This window comes from Oncorhynchus gorbuscha, linkage group LG03 (genome assembly GCF_021184085.1).
Source record: "Oncorhynchus gorbuscha isolate QuinsamMale2020 ecotype Even-year linkage group LG03, OgorEven_v1.0, whole genome shotgun sequence".
NCBI lineage: Eukaryota > Metazoa > Chordata > Actinopteri > Salmoniformes > Salmonidae > Oncorhynchus > Oncorhynchus gorbuscha.
The window spans coordinates 85793806-85820249 of NC_060175.1; the positions used below are offsets into that span (position 1 = coordinate 85793806).

The 26444-nt window shown below is 50.6% G+C and overlaps 1 protein-coding gene across 6 annotated transcripts in view; it reads left to right on the top strand.

The window, feature by feature from the left end:
- The window catches only part of LOC124032085 (calmodulin-binding transcription activator 1-like), a 67553-nt gene that overhangs the window by 30831 nt on the left and 10278 nt on the right, over window positions 1-26444 (top strand). For 2 of the 6 annotated variants that reach the window (XM_046344157.1, XM_046344162.1), the window contains 12 exons: window positions 4193-4359; window positions 4540-4736; window positions 4953-5031; window positions 5205-5559; window positions 5704-6191; window positions 7011-7189; window positions 8123-8360; window positions 9265-9336; window positions 9563-9583; window positions 10079-10278; window positions 11246-11320; window positions 24561-24591. In XM_046344157.1, coding sequence (XP_046200113.1) covers window positions 4193-4359; window positions 4540-4736; window positions 4953-5031; window positions 5205-5559; window positions 5704-6191; window positions 7011-7189; window positions 8123-8360; window positions 9265-9336; window positions 9563-9583; window positions 10079-10278; window positions 11246-11320; window positions 24561-24591 — 2102 coding nt within the window. Of the gene's footprint in view, window positions 1-4192; window positions 4360-4539; window positions 4737-4952; window positions 5032-5204; window positions 5560-5703; window positions 6192-7010; window positions 7190-8122; window positions 8361-9264; window positions 9337-9562; window positions 9584-10078; window positions 10279-11245; window positions 11325-24560; window positions 24592-26444 lie in introns of those variants that run through there. The other 4 variants (XM_046344158.1, XM_046344159.1, XM_046344160.1 and 1 more) reach the window with 4 other exon arrangements.

Below are 26444 nucleotides of genomic sequence, written 5' to 3' on the forward strand. Positions count from 1 at the left end.
TGTGTGGTTAGACATGGTGTGTGGTTAGACATGGTGTGTGGTTGGACATGGTGTGTGGTTAGACATGGTGTGTGGTTGGACATGGTGTGTGGTTAGACATGGTGTGTGGTTGGACATGGTGTGTGGTTAGACATGGTGTGTGGTGAAACATGTTGTGTGGTTAGACATGGTGTGTGGTTAGACATGGTGTGTGGTTGGACATGGTGTGTGGTTAGACATGGTGTGTGGTGAAACATGTTGTGTGGTTAGACATGGTGTGTGGTTAGACATGGTGTGTGGTGAAACATGTTGTGTGGTTGGACATGGTGTGTGGTGAAACATGTTGTGTGGTTGGACATGGTGTGTGGTTAGACATGGTGTGTGGTTGGACATGGTGTGTGGTTAGACATGGTGTGTGGTTAGACATGTTGTGTGGTTGGACATGGTGTGTGGTTAGACATGGTGTGTGGTTAGACATGGTGTGTGGTTAGACATGGTGTGTGGTTAGACATGGTGTGTGGTTAGACATGGTGTGTGGTTGGACATGGTGTGTGGTTAGACATGGTGTGTGGTTGGACATGGTGTGTGGTTAGACATGGTGTGTGGTTGGACATGGTGTGTGGTTAGACATGGTGTGTGGTGAAACATGTTGTGTGGTTAGACATGGTGTGTGGTTAGACATGGTGTGTGGTGAAACATGTTGTGTGGTTGGACATGGTGTGTGGTAAAACATGTTGTGTGGTTGGACATGGTGTGTGGTGAAACATGTTGTGTGGTTAGACATGTTGTGTGGTTGGACATGGTGTGTGGTGAAACATGTTGTGTGGTTAGACATGTTGTGTGGTTGGACATGGTGTGTGGTGAAACATGTTGTGTGGTTAGACATGATGTGTAGTTAGACATGGTGTGTGGTGAAACATGTTGTGTGGTTAGACATGTTGTGTGGTTGGACATGGTGTGTGGTGAAACATGTTGTGTGGTTAGACATGATGTGTAGTTAGACATGGTGTGTGGTGAAACATGTTGTGCGGTTGGACATGGTGTGTGGTTAGACATGGTGTGTGGTTAGACATGTTGTGTGGTTAGACATGGTGTGTGGTGAAACATGTTGTGCGGTTGGACATGGTGTGTGGTGAAACATGTTGTGTGGTTGGACATGGTGTGTGGTGAAACATGTTGTGTGGTTGGACATGGTGTGTGGTTGGACATGGTGTGTGGTGAAACATGTTGTGTGGTTGGACATGGTGTGTGGTGAAACATGTTGTGTGGTTGGACATGGTGTGTGGTGAAACATGTTGTGTGGTTGGACATGGTGTGTGGTGAAACATGTTGTGTGGTTGGACATGGTGTGTGGTGAAACATGTTGTGTGGTTGGACATGGTGTGTGGTGAAACATGTTGTGTGGTTGGACATGGTGTGTGGTGAAACATGTTGTGTGGTTGGACATGGTGTGTGGTGAAACATGCTGTGTGGTTGGACATGGTGTGTGGTGAAACATGTTGTGTGGTTGGACATGGTGTGTGGTGAAACATGTTGTGTGGTTGGACATGGTGTGTGGTGAAACATGTTGTGTGGTTGGACATGGTGTGTGGTGAAACATGTTGTGTGGTTGGACATGGTGTGTGGTGAAACATGTTGTGTGGTTGGACATGGTGTGTGGTGAAACATGTTGTGTGGTTGGACATGGTGTGTGGTGAAACATGTTGTGTGGTTGGACATGGTGTGTGGTGAAACATGTTGTGTGGTTAGACATGTTGTGTGGTTGGACATGGTGTGTGGTGAAACATGTTGTGTGGTTAGACATGTTGTGTGGTTGGACATGGTGTGTGGTGAAACATGTTGTGTGGTTAGACATGATGTGTAGTTAGACATGGTGTGTGGTGAAACATGTTGTGCGGTTGGACATGGTGTGTGGTTGGACATGGTGTGTGGTGAAACATGTTGTGTGGTTAGACATGTTGTGTGGTTGGACATGGTGTGTGGTGAAACATGTTGTGTGGTTAGACATGTTGTGTGGTTGGACATGGTGTGTGGTGAAACATGTTGTGTGGTTAGACATGATGTGTAGTTAGACATGGTGTGTGGTGAAACATGTTGTGCGGTTGGACATGGTGTGTGGTTAGACATGGTGCGTGGTTAGACATGTTGTGTGGTTAGACATGGTGTGTGGTGAAACATGTTGTGCGGTTGGACATGGTGTGTGGTTAGACATGGTGTGTGGTTAGACATGATGTGTAGTTAGACACGGTGTGTGGTTGGACATGGTGTGTGGTTAGACATGTTGTGCGGTTGGACACGGTGTGTGGTTAGACATGGTGTGTGGTTAGACATGTTGTGCGGTTGGATATGGTGTGTGGTTAGACATGGTGTGTGGTTAGACATGTTGTGTGGTTAGACATGTTGTGTGGTTAGACATGTTGTGTGGTTAGACATGATGTGTGGTTAGACATGTTGTGTGGTTAGACATGATGTGTAGTTAGACACGGTGTGTGGTTGGACATGGTGTGTGGTTAGACATGTTGTGTGGTTAGACATGGTGTGTGGTTGGACATGGTGTGTGGTTAGACATGGTGTGTGGTTAGACATGGTGTTTGGTTAGACATGGTGTGTGGTTAGACATGGTGTTTGGTTAGACATGGTGTGTGGTTAGACTTGGTGTGTGGTTAGACATGGTGTTTGGTTAGACATGGTGTGTGGTTAGACATGTTGTGTGGTTAGACATGGTGTGTGGTTAGACATGGTGTGTGGTTAGACATGGTGTGTGGTTGGACATGGTGTGTGGTTAGACATGGTGTGTGGTTAGACATGGTGTTTGGTTAGACATGTTGTGTGGTTAGACATGGTGTGTGGTTGGACATGGTGTGTGGTTAGACATGGTGTGTGGTTAGACATGGTGTTTGGTTAGACATGGTGTGTGGTTAGACATGGTGTGTGATTAGACATGGTGTGTGGTTGGACATGGTGTGTGGTTAGACATGGTGTGTGGTTGAATATGGTGTGTGGTTGAATATGGTGTGTGGTTGGACATGGTGTGTGGTTGAACATGTGTGGTTAGACATGTTGTCTGGTTAGACATGGTGTGTGGTTGGACATGGTGTGTGGTTAGACATGGTGTGTTGTTGGACCTGGTGTGTGGTTAGACATGTTGTGTGGTTGGACATGGTGTGTGGTTGGACATGGTGTGTGGTTAGACATGGTGTGTGGTTGAATATGGTGTATGGTTGAATATGGTGTGTGGTTGGCCATGGTGTGTGGTTGAACATGTGTGGTTAGACATGTTGTTTGGTTGGACATGGTGTGTGGTTGGACATGGTGTGTGGTTAGACATGGTGTGTTGTTGGACCTGGTGTGTGGTTAGACATGTTGTGTGGTTGGACATGGTGTGTGGTTAGACATGGTGTGTGGTTGGACATGGTGTGTGGTTAGACATGTTGTGTGGTTAGACATGGTGTGTGGTTAGACATGGTGTGTGGTTAGACATGGTGTGTGGTTAGACATGTTGTGTGGTTAGACATGGTGTGTGGTTCGACATGGTGTGTGGTTGGACATGGTGTGTGGTTAGTCATGTTGTGTGGTTGGACATGGTGTGGTTAGACATGGTGTGTGGTTCGACATGGTGTGTGGTTGGACATGGTGTGGTTAGACATGGTGTGTGGTTAGACATGGTGTGTGGTTGGACATGGTGTGTGGTTAGACATGGTGTGTGGTTAGACATGGTGTGTGGTTAGACATGGTGTGTGGTTAGACATGTTGTGTGGTTAGACATGGTGTGTGGTTCGACATGATGTGTGGTTGGACATGGTGTGGTTAGACATGTTGTGCGGTTGGACAGTACTCAATCTTATACTGTATGTAATGTGCTTACCGATAGGCTTGATTCTGTATAAATGCCTACATGTTCAGCATGTATGCAATATGACACTGTAGTGGACACTGGTTTGCAGACCTGTGTGTTTGTACACTCAGTGTATGTGCCTGTGTTTCAGATACTGTCTTTATGCCTTCATAAGTACCATAAGACACTAGTAGGACTAACCAGGATCACTAATAGGTGCTGACGTGTGTGTGTGTGTGTCTGTGTTGGAAAGTTCGTCCAATTTCTACAGATGCCTTTATAGGTACCATGCGGCAGTACTAACTGGGTGTCACTGTTGACCATATATTATACTGTAGGTCTATGGATGCTGACGTGTGTTATGTGCCTATGTTGCAGATAACCAGTTCAGAATGTCCATCCTGGAGCGCCTGGAGCAGATGGAGAGACGGATGGCAGAGATGGCCTCCCATCACCAGCAGGGCAGCGGAGGAGGTGCAGGAGCAGGAGGAGGAGCAGGAGGTGGAGGAGGAGGAGGTAGTGGTGGTAACAACAGCCAGACACAGGTAAGGTACATCATACTATAGGAAATGTGCTATTTCATTTGATGTACTGTATTTGGTAGATATTTGGCTTACAGACGATTACATGGAAAAAACATACTCTGTGTCAGGTGTTGTAAAGTGTTGTAAAGTGTTGGTGTTGTAGTTGAAAGTAACACCTGTTGTGTTTGTGTGTGTTGTCAGTGTGTGTCAGGGCAGGGTCAGGCGGGCAGCAGCTTTGAGAGCCGTGTGGTGGTGGTGTGTGAGAAGATGATGAACCGGGCCTGCTGGGCCAAGTCCAAACACCTGATCCACTCCAAGACCTTCAGGGGCATGACCCTGCTCCACCTGGCCGCTGGGCAGGGCTACGCCACTCTCATCCAGACACTCATCAAGTGGCGGTGAGTGAGAACTTCAGAGGCCTCTTATTGACTGGTTCTAAATGTAATGTTAATATACCGTACAGAGAGACCCTAGGACCTAGGAATATCTATTATGGAACTAGTTTAGGACTAGAAAATAATGTATTAAAAAGCTGTCAATAAAGCACGAATCTATCTATTTTATCCAGAGTTTAGTCTAAGAGTCTAACAGTGTTCTTCTCTATCCCCCACCAGCACCAAGCATGCAGACAGCATTGACCTGGAGCTGGAGGTGGACCCACTCAATGTGGACCACTTCTCCTGCACCCCTCTGGTAAGATATAGAGAGCTTTATCTCATGAAAGCACTGCAGGGGTCTTTCATGAAGTCTCCAATAAATTGTTTCATAAAGAATTCACTTGGAAGTTGAACTTAGTTACTAGAGCCATCCCTCGGTGTCCATTGACCTGCTACCTCTGACCTGTGCCCCTGCTGTGTTCTCTGTAGATGTGGGCGTGTGCCCTGGGTCACTTGGAAGCGGCAGTGGTCCTGTATAAGTGGGACCGACGGGCCCTGGCCATCCCTGACTCTCTGGGACGCCTGCCCCTGTCCATCGCCCGCTCCCGCGGCCACACCAAGCTGGCCGAGTGTCTGGAGCAGCTGCAGAGAGAGGAACAGCAGCCCCCTGCACCTCTGCCCCCCACCACGCGCATGTCCTTCTCCCCAACCCCCCACGATGCTCCCACCTCAGACAGCTGGATGGTCACATGGGCCAGCGACGGCGTGATGGCGCCCGGCGGAAAGAAAGGCGGCACCGCCACCACCACCACTACCTCCACCACCTCCACCAACCTCAACCCAGGTCAATGCAGACTGAAGGAGAAGGAGGCCCCACACTGGTATCAGTGGGGGAAAGGGGCAATGGAAAATACCTTTAGACAACAAAGTTTTGTTGATACAGTTTGCTTAAATGGCTCTAAAATAGTATCTTGTAACCCTTCTGCAGACTTGAGAAGGCCGAGATCTGAACCCTCCAACTACTACAGCAGTGAGTGCCAGCGAGACCTTCCCTTAGCCAAGAAACACAAGCCCAACCCGGAGCTGTTCCAGGCCAGGCCCGACAAGGCCATGTCTGTCCCGCTGAGCCTGGAGCAACAGCAGCTCCACAAGCTGTCCTTCAGTACCAAGAGCCCGTCCCCTGAGGGCCTCAGCCCAGACAAAAGTCTCTCGGGTGGGGGAAGCTCTGGAGGAGCAGGGGTAGCCAAGTGGAGCTCTAGGGAGGGTTTCTCCAGCAGGGGCTTAGGCAGAAAGGGTTCAGGGGACTCTGGGGGCAGCAGCCTGGGGAAGGAGAAGCTGGCTAGCAGGCTGAGACAGAGGGAACAGCTGGGGAACATGCTGGTGATGGCTGAGAGAGAGATGGTGGACACTGAGCTGTTTTCCTACAGAGAACACCTGGAGAACCGGGACTGTATGACGCAGATGGACAACCTGCAGGTCAGTGAACACACCCTACTCTCCACTGTCTCTTTATTCAAGTCTACTCTTTATCATACGTTTGCTAGAGATAGTTACTGTACTTTTTACCATGTCTTTAGTGAAGACAGTTACTCTACTGTTTACCACTCACACCACTGCCAACCCTGTTCATCCGCCTGCTCATTGCACTTACATTCACACTAGTTTACCAGACCAACATATCTGTAGCATGTCATAGATGCAACATCAAGTCTATCAATCTGGACTGTCAGTTAATAAACATGACACGAAGATTGAAATTGACCACCTGCAGCTCTGTTGGGCCGTGCCACTGGACGCCCTGACGTGTGAAGTCAACACACACACGCATGCACGCACGCACGCACACACACACACGCACGCACACACACACGCACACGCACATAGAACCTAGGCCTCCCTGGCAGTGCGTGGACCTCCATCACCACATAATAAACTCCATCCATTGATCGGCTCTCACAGCCAAGGGAGCCTTCTGCCATCCATCACAGTCACACTGCTACTGAGGCTGAGCCTGGGAGATGAGAGGGAGGACAGCACAGCAATAACAATAACAATTATTGTGATCGTTATGATCATAATCATCCTCTTGACATGGATCATGTTTAATGTTCATTGTTCCTTAGATTGAATTCTCACACTCAACCCTCATAATGTGGAAACATCTCAGACAATGAAAATAAGAATGTTGCACAATAACCAAAAAGCAGAGTTTACAAGACAATAGGCAATGACATGACAATGTGCTAAGTGTGTGATCTATAGTATACTCAATCCTGGGTGATTCTCCCCCTGCAGGACAACATGATGACTCTGGCAGAGCATATCATTGAGGCGACCCCAGAGAGAATCAAAAGGGAGGACTTTGTGGCCCTGGATGGAGTGCCCCTGGACAGTGCTGGGGTCAGCAACACCATGAGCTGGTTGGCCAGTTACCTCGGAGACATGGAGCAGCTTCCCAGCATCATACAGCTACGGTGAGCAACACAACAGAGACGCACTCTGGACTGAATGTGATCTAGGTCTGGTTTCCTGTACGCAAATGAAGATTATACCTTGTCTAATGTGCAACGGAGTATTTGTAGGCTTAATTCTGATCTGGGAATCTGACCCTAAATGTTTTACAAAATATTTTCTGTGCTTGACATAGCAGTAGTCTATTGGAACTACACTGAACAGAAATATAAACGCACCATGTAAAGTGTTGGTCCCATGTTTCATGAGCTGAAATATAAAATCCCAGAAATGTTCCATATGCACAAAAAGCTTATTTCTCTCAAATTTTGAGCACAAATTTGTACATCTCTGTTAGTGAGCATATCTCATTTGCCAAGATAATCCATCCACCTGGCAGGTGTGGCATATCAAGAATATGATTAAACAGCATGATCATTACACAGGTGCACCTTGTGCTGGGAACAATAGAAGGCCACTTTAAAATGTGCAGTTTTGTCACACAACACAATGCCACAGATGTCTCAAGTTTTGAGGGAGCGTGCAATTGGCATGCTGACTGCAGGAATGTTCAACAAAGCTGTTGCCAGATCATTTTATTTTCATTTCTCTGTCGTAAGCTGCCTCCAACGTTGTTTTAGAGAATTTGGCAATACGTCAAACTGGCCTCAAAACTGCAGACCACGTGTAACCACGCTACCTCAAGACCTCCAAATGCTGAGGAGTATTTCTGTCTGTAATAAAGCCCTTTTTGGGGGGGAAACTTATTCTGATTGGCAAGGCCTGGCTCCCCAGTGGGTGGCTGTACCTCTTCCCAGTCATGTGAAATCCATAGATTAGGGCATAATTGCATTTTATATTTTTGTTCAGTATATATCTTCAAATGACAACCCTGAGCTGACTACTTTTTAAACTGTCACCATCGCCTGCTCCTCCCTGGCTCTCTCACCTTCCAGATCTCTGTACAGTGATCCTCTGACTCCATCCTCCAGCCCCAGCCCAGGGGGGTCTCCCCTGAGGGAGGGGTCCATGGAGAGGCCCACCCTGCCCTCCCCGGCCGACTGGAGCGAGTTCCTCCAGGCCTCTAACAACAAGGTGGAGAGAGACTTGGCCCAGCTCACCCTGTCCGACCCCGAGCAGAGGGAGCTGTACGAGGCCGCCCGTCTCGTCCAAACTGCCTTCCGCAAGTACAAGGTACAGGCCGGGATGAGGTACCACACACAGTAACAAACCTGCTGTACAAAACAATGTACAGCAACGTTATTAGGACTTCCACTCTATTTTGATGTGGTGTTGACCTTAATGTTATCAGGTGAAATGTCAAGTTATGAATGGGTCCCTTGAATCTGGAAAGGTTGCTATATGAACAAAACTACATCCTGGTCTGTGTCCAAGTGTTCTGAGTATCTATGCTCACCCAGTAATCATCAATGGATTATGTTAATAGGTTAATTAACCCTCATATGTTATCCCATCTTTCTTTCTCTGTATCTGTCTCACTAAGACACACTCAAACTATGTGGTCCCTGTGGTTTCAGCATGGGCAAAGTTTGCTTCGAGCAGAGCATGGCCTTGCTTTAAGGAACGACTGCACTGCTCCGTCTTCCCTGCTCCCTATAATCTCTCTATCTCTGTCCCTCTCTTTCTCTTTCCCTCTCTCTCTTACTCTTTAAATAATGTGTGTGGTGCCCTCTGCTGCCTGTCCTTAACCAGCTCCACACACCCCGCCCAGCCTCACTTCGCCCCCACCTGCCCCACTTCCTCACCTTGCTACCTATCCCCCATAGCTAGCTTTAATGACTTTCCACGTCTCAAACTGTTCGCTGTCGTTCACAGTCATCTGTTCTACCCCTCTGCCAGCTGAGACTGGGGAGGAGAGCAACACTGGGCTGGCACCACCAGCTACCTCTCTTCTCTCCCAGCCCAGGATGGAGCCTCTCCCCCAGCGTCCTCAACCTCAGGTCCTCTGTCTGTCCTCCAGACAACCAGGGCCCTGGGCCCAGGAAGGGACCTCAGGGAGCAGTGGCCCTCTATAATAGACTACTACACCACTTCCAATACTCTGACCTCTGACTTCTCCTACTCTACTCTCTCACAGGGACGCCCATTCAGAGAGCAACAGGAAGTAGCTGCAGCAGTCATTCAGCGTTGTTACAAGAAATACAAACAGGTAAGCTGGGTACAGTCAGCCCCTTACAACACACATGGAGATGTGTTGTCCATATTCCATGACCTTACAGATACTGGTTAGATCCAGGACAGATTGTAATACATTAATTAGGGACTTTTAGACAAGCGTTTCACTTTATTCAGTTTAGTCCATTTTTCTAGGCTCAGGCTGATCCTTGTTCATGCCTGTTTGTGATTCACAATCTCACCTTTGCTTTGTTTACAAGCTAACATGGATAGCCTTGAAGGTAACATCTTTTCACTGTCTTTCATTTTTAAATGGTTATTTTTGTAAAAAAAGTTTTAGGGTTTAAAATGGCACTCCTTGATAAGAGTCACTAGAGACTCAAAGCCACCAGAGGGCAGAACACATGGCAAAATTTGCTTGTTTTTTTGACTGTCTCAGATGATGAAACAATGCTACCTAGCTTCACTTGATTATCACACTTGACTTGGTTATATTGATACTCATAACCTACATCAGTCCAGTAATATTGCCTGATTCACACTCTAGGGCCGACTCTAGGGCCCTATTATGTTGGCTAGTCTATTTTCCTTTCCAGCACGCTTCCAGCAACTATAGTGAATGCCTAACCAGGTCAGCCTAGTTTGGCTTGGTTTGGTTTGGCCATATAGTATGAATCAGGCAATATATGTGTGCATTTGAGGCCATCGTTTGGGTCTTCCCAACCCCCTGTTCCTGACTCTGTATATCCTCCTCTCTCTGGTCCTTTTTGTGGCAGTATGCACTTTATAAGAAGATGACGCAGGCCGCCATTCTTATCCAGAGTAAGTTCCGCAGCTACCAGGAGCAGAAGAAGTTCCAGCAGAGCAGGCGGGCGGCCGTGCTGATCCAGCAGTACTACCGCGGCTACAAGGAGTTTGGCAGGCTCAGGCTCCACCGGCAAGGAGCCACCGCTGCCCTGGTGCAACACAAACTCAGGTATGCATACACAGTGACATGCTCTGATGCATACACACAACACACGCCCAGGAAGCTAAACACACACATCAACACACACACATTCACACATAAAGTAGCTACCACTCTCACTGACACACAGCAGCACAAGTAGCTAAATGCACTGACACACAGCAGCACAAGTAGCTAAATGCACTGACACACAGCAGCACAAGTAGCTAAATGCACTGACACACAGCAGCACAAGTAGCTAAATGCACTGACACACAGCAGCACAAGTAGCTAAATGCACTGACACACAGCAGCACAAGTAGCTAAATGCACTGCTACACACACACACACACACACACACACACACACACACACACACACACACACACACACACACACACACACACACACACACACACACACACACACACACACACACACACACACACACACACACACACACACACACACACACACACACACACACACACACTGACACGTACAGGATGCTCATTACAGGATAGTTATGCTCTTCTCCACTTGACCTTGCAGACTTCCCTTGGGGAAATCCATTTGTAAGGGATGATCAACTGCAGTCCCATCTGCAGTCCCCAGGGTCATGGTGTCCTCCTGTGCTCATGCATAAATGATTTCGATTTTAAACATACAAGGACTGTGCACATTGATGAAGACACTACGGCTGTGTTTACACAGGCAGCCCAATTAGTATATTTGTGTACACTAATTGGTCTTTTGACCATTCACATCAGACCTTTTCACACCCAATATTTTTCAAAGCTGTTATGAATAGTCTAAAGACCAATTAGTTAAAAAAGGATTGTTGAGGACAGTACTCATGCTATGCAGAATCTCCAAAATAAAGTTTAAAAGCATGGTTGAATTTGAGAACTACACTAGCTACACACAACCACAGTGTATTTCGTTTACTGTGGACCCTCTAAAAAGCCAGTGTTCCCTCTTGTCTTGTGTGTTGTAGAAGTAGTCTGCTCTCTAAGAGGCAGGATCAGGCTGCCAGGAAGATCATGAGGTTTCTACGCCGCTGCCGCCACAGGTAATCCCCGCCCACAACACTAACTCATATGGGTTTTTTAACCGTTTTGTTATATTCACACACAAACACACAACCATTCAGCGTAGGGATTTGCTAGATATATGAAGGGTTTACTACACGTTAGATGGCATATTCACAGATCTGATAAGACAAGTTCTCTGTTTTCATGTCTCTATTTTATTTATTTTTTGGACGATACAAACGGTTGGGGGGTTATATACAACACTTCAGAGACCCCCCTCCTATCCTATCCTATCCACTCTCCTCTCCTCACCCCCCTCCTCTCCTCGCCCCCTACTCTCTTCTTCTCGCACACCTACTCTCTTCTTGCCCCCCTACTCTCATCTTGCCCCCTACTCTCCTCGCCCTCTCCTCTCCTCGCCCACTCCTCTCCTCTCCTCGCCCTCTCCTCTCCTCGCCCACTCCTCTCCTCGCCCTCTCCTCTCCTCGCCCACTCCTCTCTTCTCCTCATCCCCTTCTCTCTTCTCCTCGCCCCCTACTCTCTTCTCCTCGCCCCCTACTCTCTTCTCCTTGCCCGCTTCTGTCTTCTCCTCGCCCCCTACTCTCTTTTCCTCGCCCCTACTCTCTTCTCCTCGCCCCCTACTCTCTTCTCCTCGCCCCTACTCTCTTCTCCCTCGCCCCCTACTCTCTTTTCCTCGCCCCTACTCTCTTTTCCTCGCCCCTACTCTCTTCTCCTCGTCCCCTTCTCTCTTCTCCTCATCCCCTTCTCTCCTCTCCTCGCCCCCTACTCTCTTTCACCTCGCCCCCTATTCTCTGTTCCTCGCCCCCTACTTTCTTTTCCTCACCCCCTACTCTCTTGTCCTCACCCCCTACTCTCTTTCCCTCGCCCCCTACTCTCTTTACCTCGCCCCCTACTTTCTTTTCCTCGCCCCCTACTCTATTTTCCTCGCCCCTACTCTCTTTTCCTCGCCCCTACTCTCTTTTCCTCGCCCCCTACTCTCTTCTCCTCGTCCCCTTCTCTCTTCTCCTCGTCCCCTTCTCTCCTCTCCTCGCCCCCTACTCTCTTTCCTCGCCCCCTACTCTCTTTTCCTCACCCCCTACTTTCTTTTCCTCACCCCCCCCCCCTACTCTCTTTTCCTCGTCCCCTACTCTCTTTGCCTCACCCCCTACTCTCTTTTCCTCACCCCCTACTCTCTTTTCCTCCCCCTACTCTCTTTCACCTCGCCCCCTACTCTCTTTTCCTCGCCCCCTACTTTCTTTTCCTCACCCCCTACTCTCTTTTCCTCACCCCCTACTCTCTTTCCCTCGCCCCCTACTCTCTTTACCTCGCCCCCTACTCTCTTCTCCCCGCCCCCTACTCTCTTCTCCTCGTCCCCTTCTCTCTTCTCCTCGTCCCCTTCTCTCCTCTCCTCGCCCCTACTACTCTCTTCTCCTCGCAACCCTACTCTCTTTTCCTTGCCCCCTACTCTCTTTTCCTCACCCCTACTCTCTTTTCCTCACCCCCTACTCTCTTTTTTCCTCACCCCAACTTTCTTTTCCTCACCACCTACTCTCTTTTCCTCACCCACTACTCTCTTTTCCTCGCCCCTACTCTCTTTTCCTCACCCCCTACTCTCTTTTCCTCTCCCCCTACTTCCTTTCCTCACCCCCTACTCTCTTTGCCTCGTCGCCTACTCTCTTTTCCTCGCCCCTACTCTCTTTTCCTTGCCCCTACTCTCTTTTCGTCGCCCCTACTCTCTTTTCCTCGCCCCCTACTCTATTCGCCTCGCCCCTACTCTCTTTTTTTCCTCACCCCCTTCTCTCTTCTCCTCGTCGCCTTCTCTCTTCTCCTCGCCCCCTACTCTCTTCTCCCCCTACTCTCTTTCCTCCCCCTACTCTCTTCTCCTCGCCCCTACTCTCTTCGCCTCGCCCCTACTCTCTTTTCCTCATCCCCTTCTCTCTTCTCCTCTCCCCTACTTTCTTTTCCTCACCCTACTCTCTTTTCCTCGCCCCCTACTATCTTTTCCTCGCCCCCTACTCTCTGTCCTCGCCCCTACTCTCTTTTTTCCTCGCCCCTACTTTCTTTTCCTCACCCCCTACTCTCTTTGCCTCGGCCCCTACTCTCTTTCACCTCGCCCCTCCTCTCTTTTCCTCACCCCCTACTCTCTTTTCCTCGCCCCCTACTTTCTTTTCCTCACCCCCTACTCTCTTTCCCTCCCCCTACTTCCTACTCTCTTTACCTCGCCCCCTACTTTCTTTACCTCTTTTCCTTTTACTCTCTTTTCCTCGCCCCCTACTCTCTTTTCCTCGCCCCTACTCTCTTTTCCTCGCCCCCTACTCTCTTCTCCTCGTCCCCTTCTCTCTTCTCCTCATCCCCTTCTCTCCTCTCCTCTCCCCCTACTCTCTTTCACCCTCTCCCCCTATTCTCTTTTCCTCGCCCCCTCTCTTTTTTCTCTTTCTTTTCCTCACCCCCTACTCTCTTGTCCTCACACCCTACTCTCTTTCCCTCGCCCCCTACTCTCTTTACCTCGCCCCCTACTTTCTTTTCCTCGCCCCCTACTCTCTTTTCCTCGCCCCCTACTCTCTTTTCCTCGCCCCTACTCTCTTTGCCTCGCCCCCTACTCTCTTCTCCTCGTCCCTTTTCCTTCTCTCTTCTCCTCGTCCCTCTTCTCTCCTCTCCACGCCCCTACTCTTTTCCTTTACTCTCTTTTCCTCACCCCTACTCTCTTTTCCTCCCCCCTACTCTCTTTTTCCTCACCCCCTACTTTCTTTTCCTCACCCCCCCTACTCTCTTTTCCTCACCCACTACTCTTTTCCTCGCCCCTACTCTCTTTTCCTCACCCCTACTCTCTTTCACCTCGCCCCCTACTCTCTTTTCCTCACCCCTACTCTCTTTTCCTCCCCCTACTTTCTTTTCCTCACCCCCTACTCTCTTTTCCTCGCCCCCTACTCTCTTTACCTCACCCCTCTCTCTTTCCCTCGCCCCCTTCTCTTTTCCTCGCCCCCTACTCTTTTCTCGCCCCTACTCTCTTTTCCTCGCCCCCTACTCTCTTTCCCTTCTCTCTTTCTCCTCCCCTTCTCTCTTCTTCCCTCGTCCCTTCTCTCTTTCTTTTCCTCGTCCCCTTCTCTCCTTTCCTCGCCCCTACTCTCTTTTCCTTCTCCTCGCAACCCTACTCTCTTTTCCTTGCCCCCTACTTTCTTTTCCTCACCCCTACTCTCTTTTCCTCACCCCCTACTCTGTTTTCCTCGCCCCTACTCTCTTTTCGCCCCCTACTTTCCCTGCCTCCTACTCTCTTTTCCTCGCCCCCTACTTTCTTTTCCTCACCCCCTACTCTCTTTCCCTCGCCCCTACTCTCTTTTCCTTGCCCCTACTCTCTTTTCCTCTCTCTCTTTCACCTCGCCCCTACTCTCTTTTTCCTCGCCCCCTACTCTCTTTTCCTCACACCCTACTCCCCCTACTCTCTTCTCCCTTTCGCCCCCTACCTCTATTCTCCTCGTCCCCTTCTCTCTCTTCTCCTCGTCCCCTTCTCTCCTCCTCTCTTTCCCCGCCCCTACTCTCTTCTCCCTCGCAACCCTACTCTCTTTTTTCCTCGCCCCCCTACTTTCTTTTCCTCACCCCCTACTCTCTTTTCCTCACCCACTACTCTCTTTCCTCTCCCCTCCCCGCTCCTCTTTTCCTCACCCCCTACTCTCTTTTCCTCTCCCCCTACTCTCTTTTCCTCCTCGCCCCTACTCCTTTCCTCACCCCTACTCTCTTTGCCTCGTTTTCCTACTCTCTTAACCTCGCCCCTACTCTCTTTTCCTTGCCCCTACTCTCTTTTCTTTTCCCCTCGCCCCTACTCTCTTTTTCCTCGCCCCCTACTCTCTTTTCCTCGCCCCCTACTCTCTTTTTTTCTCACCCCTACTCTCTTTTCCTCGCCCCCTACTCTCTTCTCCTCGTCCCCTTCTCTCTTCTCCTCGTCTCCTTCTCTCCTCTCCTCGCCCCTACTCTCTTCTCCCTCGCCTTTCCTACTCTCTTCTCCTCGTCCCCTTCTCTCTTCTCCTCGTCCCCTTTTCTCTCCTTTTCCTCGCCCCCTCTTTTCTCTCTTCTCCTCGCCCCCTACTCTTTCTTCTCCCTCGCCCCTACTCTCTTCTCCTCGTTCCCTTCTCTCCTCTCCTCGCCCCCTACTCTCTCTCGCTCCCCTACTCTTCTCCTCGCAACCCTACTCTCTTTTCCTTGCCCCCTACTTTCTTTTCCTCACCCCTACTCACTTTTCCTCACTCACTACTCTCTTTTCCTTGCCCCTACTCTCTTTTCCTCTCCCCCTAATCTATTTCCCTCGCCCCCTACTCTCTTTTTTTTCCTCGCCCCTACTTTCTTTTCCTCACCCCCTACTCTCTTTTCCTCACCCACTACTTTCTTTTTCCTCACCCCTACTCTCTTTTCCTCGTCCCCTTCTCTCCTCTCCTCGCCCCCTACTCTCTTCTCCTCGCAACCCTACTCTCTTTTTTCCCCCATCTTTCTTTTTCTCACCCCCTACTCTCTTTTCCTCACCCACTACTCTGTTTTCCTCACCCCTACTCTCTTTTCCTCACCCACTACTCTCTTTTCCTCACCCACTACTCTCTTTTCCACACCCACTACTCTCTTTTCCTTGCCCCTACTCTCTTTTCCTCACCCACTACTCTCTTTTACACACCCACTACTCTCTTTTCCTTGCCCCTACTCTCTATTCCTCACCCACTACTCTCTTTTCCTCGCCCCTACTCTATTTTCCTCACCCCCCCTCTCTGTTTCCCTCGCCCCTATTCTCTTCTCCTCACCCCCTACTCTCTTTTCCTCGCCCCCTACTTCCTTTCCTCACCCCCCTACTCTCTTTGCCTCGCCCCCTACTCTCTTTTCCTCACCCCTACTCTCTTTCCCTCGCCCCCTACTCTCTTTCAAATCGCCCCCTACTCTCTTTTCCTCGCCCCCTACTCTCTTTTCCTCACCCCTACTCTCTTTTCCTTGCCCCCTACTTTCTTTTCCTCGCCCCTACTCTCTTTACCTCACCCCTACTCTCTTTTCCTCGCCCCCTACTCTCTTTTCCTCGCCCCCTACTTTCATTTCCTCGCCCCTACTCTCTTTTCCTCGCCCCCTACTTTCTTTTCCTCGCCCCCTACTCTCTTTTCCTTGCCCCTACTCTCTTTTCCTCTCCCCCTACTCTCTTCTCCTCGCCTCCTACTCTCTTCTCCCCGCCCCCTACTCTCTTCTCCTCGTCCCCTTCTCTCTTCTCCTCGTCCCCTTCTCTCCTCTCCCTCGCCCCTACTCGCTTCTCCTCGCAACCCTACTCTCTTCTCCTCGCCCCTACTTTCTTTTCCTCACCCCCTACTCTCTTTTCCTCACCCACCACTCTCTTTCCCTGCCCCTACTCTCTTCTACTCGCAACCCTACTCTCTTTTCCTTGCCCCCTACTTTCTTTTCCTCACCCCCTACTCTCTTTTCCTCACCCACTACTCTCTTTTCCTTGCCCCTACTCTCTTTTCCTCGCCCCCTACTCTATTTTCCACGCCCCCTACTCTCTTTTCCTCGCCCCTACTTTCTTTTCCTCACCCCCTACTCTCTTTTTTTTCTCACCCACTACTCTCTTTTCCTAGCCCCTACTCTCTTTTCCTCACCCACTACTCTCTTTTTTCCTCGCACCTACTCTCTTTTCCTCACCCCCTACTCTCTTTTCCTCACCCCTACTTTCTTTTCCTCGCCCCCTACTCTCTTTTCCTGACTCCCTACTCTCTTTCCCTCGCCCCCTACTCTCTTTACTTCGCCCCCTACTTTCTTTTCCTCGCCCCCTACTCTCTTTTTTTTTCCTCGCCCCCATGTTCTCTTTTCCTCCCCCTACTATCTTTTCCTCGCCCCCTACTCCCTTCTCCTCGTCCCCTTCTCTCTTCTCCTCGTCCCCTTCTCTCCTCTCCTCGCCCCCTACTCTCTTCTCCTCGTCCCCTACTCTCTTCTCCTCGCCCCCTACTCTCTTCTCCTCGCCCCCTACTCTCTTCTCCCCGCCCCCTACTCTCTTCTCCTCGTCCCCTTCTCTCTTCTCCTCGTCCCCTTCTCTCCTCTCCTCGCCCCCTACTCTCTTTTCCTCGCCCCCTACTCTCTTCTCCTCGCCCCCTACTCTCTTCTCCTCGCCCCCTACTCTCTTCTCCCCGCCCCCTACTCTCTTCTCCTCGTCCCCTTCTCTCTTCTACCCGCCCCTACCCTATTCTCCTCGTCCCCTTCTCTCCTCTCCTCGTCCCCTTCTCTCCTCTCCTCGCCCCCTACTCTCTTCCCCCTCTCAACCCTACTCTCTTCTCCTCGCCCCAACTTTCTTTTCCTCACCCCTACTCTTTTTTCCTCACCCACTACTCTCTTTTCCTCGCCCCTACTCTCTTTTCCTAAACCACTACTCTCTTTTCCTCGCCACTACTCTCTTTCCCTCACCCACTACTCTCTTTTCCTTCCTTGCCCCTACTCTCTTTTCCTCGCCCCTACTCTCTTTTTCCTCTCCCCTACTCTCTTTTCCTCGCCCCCTACTTTCTTTTCCTCGCCCCCTACTCTCTTTGCCTCGCCCTCTTTTCTCTTTTCCTCGCCCCCACTCTCTTTTCCTCGCCCCTACTCTCTTTGCCTCGCCCCCTACTCTCTTTTCCTCGCCCCCTACTCTCTTCTCTCCTCGTCCCCTACTCTCTTCTCCTCGTCCCCTTCTCTCTTTTCCTCGTCCCCTTCTCTCCTCTCCTCGCCCCCTACTCTCTTCTCCTCGCAACCCTACTCTCTTTTTTCCTCGCCCCATCTTTCTTTTCCTCACCCCCTACTCTCTTTTCCTCACCCACTACTCTGTTTTCCTCACCCCTACTCTCTTTTCCTCACCCACTACTCTCTTTTCCTCACCCAGTACTCTCTTTTCCACACCCACTACTCTCTTTTCCTTGCCCCTACTCTCTTTTCCTCACCCACTACTCTCTTTTACACACCCACTACTCTCTTTTCCTTGCCCCTACTCTCTATTCCTCACCCACTACTCTCTTTTCCTCGCCCCTACTCTATTTTCCTCACCCCCTCTCTGTTTTCCTCGCCCCTATTCTCTTCTCCTCACCCCCTACTCTCTTTTCCTCGCCCCCTACTTCCTTTCCTCACCCCCCTACTCTCTTTGCCTCGCCCCTACTCTCTTTTCCTCACCCCCTACTCTCTTTCCCTCGCCCCCTACTCTCTTTCAAATCGCCCCCTACTCTCTTTTTCTCGCCCCCTACTCTCTTTTCCTCACCCCTACTCTCTTTTCCTTGCCCCCTACTTTCTTTTCCTCGCCCCCTACTCTCTTTACCTCACCCCTACTCTCTTTTCCTCGCCCCCTACTCTCTTTTCCTCGCCCCCTACTTTCATTTCCTCGCCCCTACTCTCTTTTCTCGCCCCCCTACTTTCTTTTCCTCGCCCCCTACTCTCTTTTTCCTTGCCCCTACTCTCTTTCCCTCTCCCCCTACTCTCTTCTCCTCGCCTCCTACTCTCTTCTCCCCGCCCCCTAGTCTCTTCTCCTCGTCCCCTTCTCTCTTCTCCTCGTCCCCTTCTCTCCTCTCCTCGCTTCCTACTCGCTTCTCCTCGCAACCCTACTCTCTTCTCCTCGCCCCTACTTTCTTTTCCTCACCCCTAATCTCTTTTCCTCACCCACCACTCTCTTTCCCTGCCCCTACTCTCTTCTACTCGCAACCCTACTCTCTTTTCCTTGCCCCCTACTTTCTTTTCCTCACCCCCTACTCTCTTTTCCTCACCCACTACTCTCTTTTCCTTGCCCCTACTCTCTTTTCCTCGCCCCCTACTCTATTTTCCACGCCCCCTACTCTCTTTTCCTCGCCCCTACTTTCTTTTCCTCACCCCCTACTCTCTTTTTCTCACCCACTACTCTCTTTTCCTAGCCCCTACTCTCTTTTTCCTCACCCACTACTCTCTTTTTCCTCGCACCTACTCTCTTTTCCTCACCCCCTACTCTCTTTTCCTCACCCCCTACTTTCTTTTCCTCGCCCCCTACTCTCTTTTCCTGACTCCCTACTCTCTTTCCCTCGCCCCTACTCTCTTTACCTCGCCCCTACTTTCTTTGCCTCGCCCCCTACTCTCTTTTTTCCTCGCCCCCATGTTCTCTTTTCCTCCCCCTACTATCTTTTCCTCGCCCCCTACTCCCTTCTCCTCGTCCCCTTCTCTCTTCTCCTCGTCCCCTTCTCTCCTCTCCTCGCCCCCTACTCTCTTCTCCTCGTCCCCTACTCTCTTCTCCTCGCCCCCTACTCTCTTCTCCTCGCCCCCTACTCTCTTCTCCCCCTGCCCCCTACTCTCTTCTCCTCGTCCCCTTCTCTCTTCTCCTCGTCCCCTTCTCTCCTCTCCTCGCCCCTACTCTCTTTTCCTCGCCCCCTACTCTCTTCTCCTCGCCCCCTACTCTCTTCTCCTCGCCCCCTACTCTCTTCTCCCCGCCCCCTACTCTCTTCTCCTCGTCCCCTTCTCTCTTCTACCCGCCCCTACCCTATTCTCCTCGTCCCCTTCTCTCCTCTCCTCGTCCCTTCTCTCCTCTCCTCGCCCCTACTCTCTTCTCCTCGCCCCAACTTTCTTTTCCTCACCCCTACTCTCTTTTCCTCACCCACTACTCTCTTTTCCTCGCCCCTACTCTCTTTTCCTAAACCACTACTCTCTTTTCCTCGCCACTACTCTCTTTCCCTCACCCACTACTCTCTTTTCCTTCCTTGCCCCTACTATCTTTACCTCGCCCCCTACTTTCTTTTCCTCACCCCCTACTCTCTTTTCCTCGCCCCCTACTCTCTTTTCCTCGCCCCCTACTCTCTTTACCTCGCCCCTACTCTCTTCTCCTCGCCCCTACTCTCTTTTCCTCGCCCCCTACTCTCTTTTTCCTCACCCACCACTCTCTTTCCCTGCCCCTACTCTCTTCTACTCGCAACCCTACTCTCTTTTCCTTGCCCCCTACTTTCTTTTCCTCACCCCCTACTCTCTTTTCCTCACCCACTACTCTCTTTTTCCTTGCCCCTACTCTCTTTTCCTCGCCCCCTACTCTATTTTCCACGCCCCCTACTCTCTTTTCCTCGCCCCCTACTTTCTTTTTCCTCACCCCCTACTCTCTTTTTCTCACCCACTACTCTCTTTTCCTAGCCCCTACTCTCTTTTCCTCACCCACTACTCTCTTTTTCCTCGCACCTACTCTCTTTTCCTCACCCCCTACTCTCTTTTCCTCACCCCCTACTTTCTTTTCCTCGCCCCCTACTCTCTTTTTCCTGACTCCCTACTCTCTTTCCCTCGCCCCTACTCTCTTTACCTCGCCCCCTACTTTCTTTGCCTCGCCCCCTACTCTCTTTTTTTCCTCGCCCCCATGTTCTCTTTTCCTCCCCCTACTATCTTTTCCTCGCCCCTACTCCCTTCTCCTCGTCCCTTCTCTCTTCTCCTCGTCCCCTTCTCTCCTCTCCTCGCCCCCTACTCTCTTCTCCTCGTCCCCTACTCTCTTCTCCTCGCCCCCTACTCTCTTCTCCTCGCCCCCTACTCTCTTCTCCCCGCCCCCTACTCTCTTCTCCTCGTCCCCTTCTCTCTTCTCCTCGTCCCCTTCTCTCCTCTCCTCGCCCCCTCTCTTTTCCTCGCCCCCTACTCTCTTCTCCTCGCCCCCTACTCTCTTCTCCTCGCCCCTACTCTCTTCTCCCCGCCCCTACTCTCTTCTCCTCGTCCCCTTCTCTCTTCTACCCGCCCCCTACCCTATTCTCCTCGTCCCCTTCTCTCCTCTCCCTCGTCCCTTCTCTCCTCTCCTCGCCCCCTACTCTCTTCTCCTCGCCCCAACTTTCTTTTCCTCACCCCTACTCTCTTTTCCTCACCCACTACTCTCTTTTCCTCGCCCCTACTCTCTTTTCCTAAACCACTACTCTCTTTTCCTCGCCACTACTCTCTTTCCCTCACCCACTACTCTCTTTTCCTTCCTTGCCCCTACTATCTTTACCTCGCCCCCTACTTTCTTTTCCTCACCCCCTACTCTCTTTTCCTCGCCCCCTACTCTCTTTTCCTCGCCCCCTACTCTCTTTACCTCGCCCCCTACTCTCTTCTCCTCGCCCCCTACTCTCTTTTTCCTCGCCCCCTACTCTCTTTTCCTCACCCACCACTCTCTTTCCCTGCCCCTACTCTCTTCTACTCGCAACCCTACTCTCTTTTCCTTGCCCCCTACTTTCTTTTCCTCACCCCCTACTCTCTTTTCCTCACCCACTACTCTCTTTTCCTTGCCCCTACTCTCTTTTCCTCGCCCCCTACTCTATTTTCCACGCCCCCTACTCTCTTTTTCCTCGCCCCCTACTTTCTTTTCCTCACCCCCTACTCTCTTTTTCTCACCCACTACTCTCTTTTCCTAGCCCCTACTCTCTTTTCCTCACCCACTACTCTCTTTTTCCTCGCACCTACTCTCTTTTTCACCCCCTACTCTCTTTTCCTCACCCCCTACTTTCTTTTCCTCGCCCCCTACTCTCTTTTCCTGACTCCCTACTCTCTTTCCCTCGCCCCTACTCTCTTTACCTCGCCCCTACTTTCTTTGCCTCGCCCCTACTCTCTTTTTTCCTCGCCCCCATGTTCTCTTTTCCTCCCCCTACTATCTTTTCCTCGCCCCTACTCCCTTCTCCTCGTCCCCTTCTCTCTTCTCCTCGTCCCCTTCTCTCCTCTCCTCGCCCCCTACTCTCTTCTCCTCGTCCCCTACTCTCTTCTCCTCGCCCCTACTCTCTTCTCCTCGCCCCTACTCTCTTCTCCCCGCCCCTACTCTCTTCTCCTCGTCCCCTTCTCTCTTCTCCTCGTCCCCTTCTCTCCTCTCCTCGCCCCCTACTCTCTTTTCCTCGCCCCTACTCTCTTCTCCTCGCCCCCTACTCTCTTCTCCTCGCCCCTACTCTCTTCTCCCCGCCCCTACTCTCTTCTCCTCGTCCCTTCTCTCTTCTACCCGCCCCTACCCTATTCTCCTCGTCCCCTTCTCTCCTCTCCTCGTCCCCTTCTCTCCTCTCCTCGCCCCCTACTCTCTTCTCTCTCCTCCCCCAACTTTCTTTTCCTCACCCCTACTCTCTTTTCCTCACCCACTACTCTCTTTTCCTCGCCCCTACTCTCTTTTCCTAAACCACTACTCTCTTTTCCTCGCCACTACTCTCTTTCCCTCACCCACTACTCTCTTTTCCTTCCTTGCCCCTACTCTCTTTTCCTCGCCCCTACTCTCTTTTCCTCGCCCCTACTCTCTTTTCCTCGCCCCCTACTTTCTTTTCCTCGCCCCCTACTCTCTTTGCCTCGCCCTCTTTTCTCTTTTCCTCGCCCCCACTCTCTTTTCCTCGCCCCCTACTCTCTTTTCCTCGCCCCCCCTACCCTATTCTCCTTGTCTCCTTCTCTCTTCTCCTCATCCCCTTCTCTCCTCTCCTCGCCCCCTACTCTCTTCTCCTCACCCCCTACTCTCTTTTCCTCTCCCCCTACTCTCTTCTCCTCGCCCCTTACTCTCCTCTCCCGCCCCCTACTCTCTTCGCCTCGCCCCTACTCTCTTTTCCTCACCCCTACTCTCTTTTCCTCGCCCCCTACTTTCTTTTCCTCGCCCCCTACTCTCTTTACCTCACCCCTACTCTCTTTCCCTCGCCCCCTACTCTCTTTACCTCGCCCCCTACTTTCTTTTTCCTCGCCCCCTACTCTCTTTTCCTCGCCCCCCTACTCTCTTTTCCTCGCCCCCTACTCTCTTTGCCTCGCCCCCTACTCTCTTTTCCTTGCCCCTACTCTCTTTTCCTCTCCCCCTACTCTCTTCTCCTCGCCCCCTACTCTCTTCTCCCCGCCCCCTACTCTCTTCTCCTCGTCCCCTACTCTCTTCTCCCCGCCCCTACTCTCTTCTCCTCGTCCCCTTCTCTCTTCTCCTCGTCCCCTTCTCTCCTCTTCTCGCCCCCTACTCTCTTCTCCTCGCAACCCTACTCTCTTCTCCTCGCCCCCTACTTTCTTTTTCCTCACCCCTACTCTCTTTTCCTCACCCACTGCTCTCTTTTCCTTGCCCCTACTCTCTTTTCCTCACCCACTACTCTCTTTTCCTCACCCCTACTCTCTTTTCCTCACCCCTACTCTCTTTCCCTCGCCCCCTACTTTCTTTTCCTCACCCCCTACTCTCTTTACCTCGCCCCCTACTCTCTTTTCCTCACCCCCTACTCTCTTTTCCTCGCCCCTACTCTCTTTCACCTCGCCCCTACTCTCTTTTTCTCACCCCCTACTCTCTTTCCCTCGCCCCCTACTATCTTTACCTCGCCCCCTACTTTCTTTTCCTCACCCCCTACTTTCTTTTTCCTCGCCCCCTACTCTCTTTTCCTCGCCCCCTACTCTCTTTACCTCGCCCTCTACTTTCTTTACCTCGCCCCCTACTTTCTTTTTCCTCACCCCCCTACTCTCTTTACCTCGCCCCCTACTATCTTTTTCCTCACCCCCCTACTCTCTTTACCTCGCCCCCTACTCTCTTTTCCTCACCCCCTACTCTCTTTACCTCGCCCCCTACTCTTTTTCCTCACCCCTACTCTCTTTTCCTCGCCCCTACTCTCTTTCACCTCGCCCCCTACTCTCTTTTTTTCTCACCCCCTACTCTCTTTCCCTCGCCCCCTACTATCTTTACCTCGCCCCCTACTTTCTTTTCCTCACCCCCTACTCTCTTTTCCTCGCCCCCTACTCTCTTTTCCTCGCCCCCTACTCTCTTTACCTCGCCCCCTACTCTCTTCTCCTCGCCCCCTACTCTCTTTTCCTCGCCCCCTACTCTCTTTTTTTTCGCCCCCTACTCTCTTTTCCTTGTCCCCTACTCTCTTCTCCTCGCCCCCTACTCTCTTTTCCTCGCCCCTACTCTCTTTACCTCGCCCACTACTCTCTTCTCCTCGCCCCCTACTCTCTTTTCCTTGCCCCCTACTCTCTTTTTTCCTCGCCCCCTACTCTCTTCTCCTCGCCCCCTACTCTCTTTTCCTCGCCCCCCTACTCTCTTTGCCTCGCCCCTACTCTCTTCTCCTCGCACCCCTACTCTCTTTTCCTCGCCCCTACTCTCTTTTCCTCGCCCTCTACTCTCTTTCCTTCGCTCCTACTCTCTTTTCCTCGCCCCCTACTCTCTTTTCCTCGCCCCTACTCTCTTTCCTCGCCCCCTACTCTCTCTTCCTCACCCCCTACTCTCTCTTCCTCGCCCCCCCACTCTCCTCTCTCCTCGCTCCCCCTAACCTCCTCTCTCCGCCCCCTACTCTCTTCTCCTATCCTCCCTTCCTTTCCTCACAGTTCCTACTTGTGCTAATAGCTGTCTGGTATTGTTTTGCTGTTTATGCGAAGCCCCTTGATGGACCATAGACTGTTCAAGCGGGTGAGTGCAGCCTCAGCAACTCAATTCGTGCTTCTCTCTCTTCCCTGTCCACACTGTATGTCTCTGCCTCTCTCTATCTCTCTAACAATAGTTTTATCTGCTGGGTCGTTGTCCTCATCCACTCTTTCTCTCTCCCCCTTTTTCCTCTATCTTTTGCTTTTCTCCATCCATCTCTCCCTTCCTCTCTCTCTCTCTCTCTCTCTCTCTCTCTCTCTCTCTCTCTCTCTCTCTCTCTCTCTCTCTCTCTCTCTCTCTCTCTCTCTCTCGCTGTCTTCCTCCCTCTATCTCTATCTTGTCCATCACTGTTGCTTGATGCCTGCTTGCATGAAGGCTGCCTACTGGAGCCACAGGTGGACTGACTGAGAAGCTCAAACTCAGATCAAATGTAACTTTACTCTTATTAAACTAACCAATGCTTATGAATGACAATGTCACCGTAACACTTAACAGGCACCTCTTTCTCCCCTCTAGAAATGATTTTATTTTCATTATTACATGTTTTGTTTTGTGTGGTTATGAAGATGCCTATTCACATCATGTTTACTATGTTGCATGATTGGTGACACCTCTATGGGCCTTGCTCTTTAAAATGTACCCCCAGGCATGCTATGGGACGGATGTTCTCTCTCAAACAGCTGCGCCCCACATGACACAGTAGAGGGGGTTATGAGCCCCCTTGGGTTTTGTTTACTCAAAATGTCAAAGCTCCTCTAGGCATTTCATTGTAGTTCAGGGCTGCTTCAAATACACATGCATCATCACTGAAAATATTATAGTAATTCCCCATGGGTACAACTGTGTGTCTGTCTGACTACTCTTCCAGAAAGACTTTGGGCATATTGACAAAAATACCTATATGACAGTTCTCATCAGCCTCATCGTCTGTATGAGTCACAGACACTGTAGTTCATCTTCTGAGACAATGGGGCCTTTTGAATGTATCATTTTACAATTAAGTCATTTAGCAGACACTCATATCCATATAGTTTTTGCCTAAAGTTACCAACCATACCAAATGTAACATATTATACTAAATGGAGTGTCTCAGATTTGCATACAGAATAATAGGAAATGCTCTAAGACCGGGTTGGGGTATGTTATACTGTAGAATATGGGTCACTGTGCTCCGAGAGCAGGTGAGGTAGATATAGTACTATAAAGATGTGATAACATGCATGTTTGTCATGATCTGGGTTACAGTGATGTGATAGCACATGCAGGTTATAGTCAGACTAGCAGTACAACACAAACAATGGGAAGTCCCCTCTACCTCCAGGGAGTTAGAACAGCAGGAGGTGTACCAGTAATGTATTCACACCTCGGGGGAATAACATCTCAGACTGAGAGCAAGAGGAAATAGCACAGTGAAAAACACTAAACCTACATATACAGCACTGTGGGGGCTCACTATTAAGCTCAGTGACACCAGGTAAATGACATTGGGGTTATATACAGTAGGGCAAAAAAAGTATTTAGTCAGCCACCAATTGTGCAAGTTCTCCAACTTAAAAAGATGAGAGAGGCCTGTAATTTTCATCATAGGTACACTTCAACTATGACAGACAAAATGAGAGAAACAAAATCCAGATAATCTCCCTCGATCTGGGGCTCCACGCAAGATCTCACCCCGTGGGCTCAAAATGATCACAAGCAAAAATCCCAGAACCACACGGGGGGACCTAGTGAATGACCTGCAGAGAGCTGGGACCAAAGTAACAAAGCCTACCATCAGTAACACACTACGCCGCCAGGGACTCAAATCCTGCAAACATCATGCTTTGGGGCTGTTTCTCTGCAAAGGGACCAGGTATGACTGATCCATGTAAAGGAAAGAATGAATGGGGCCATGTATC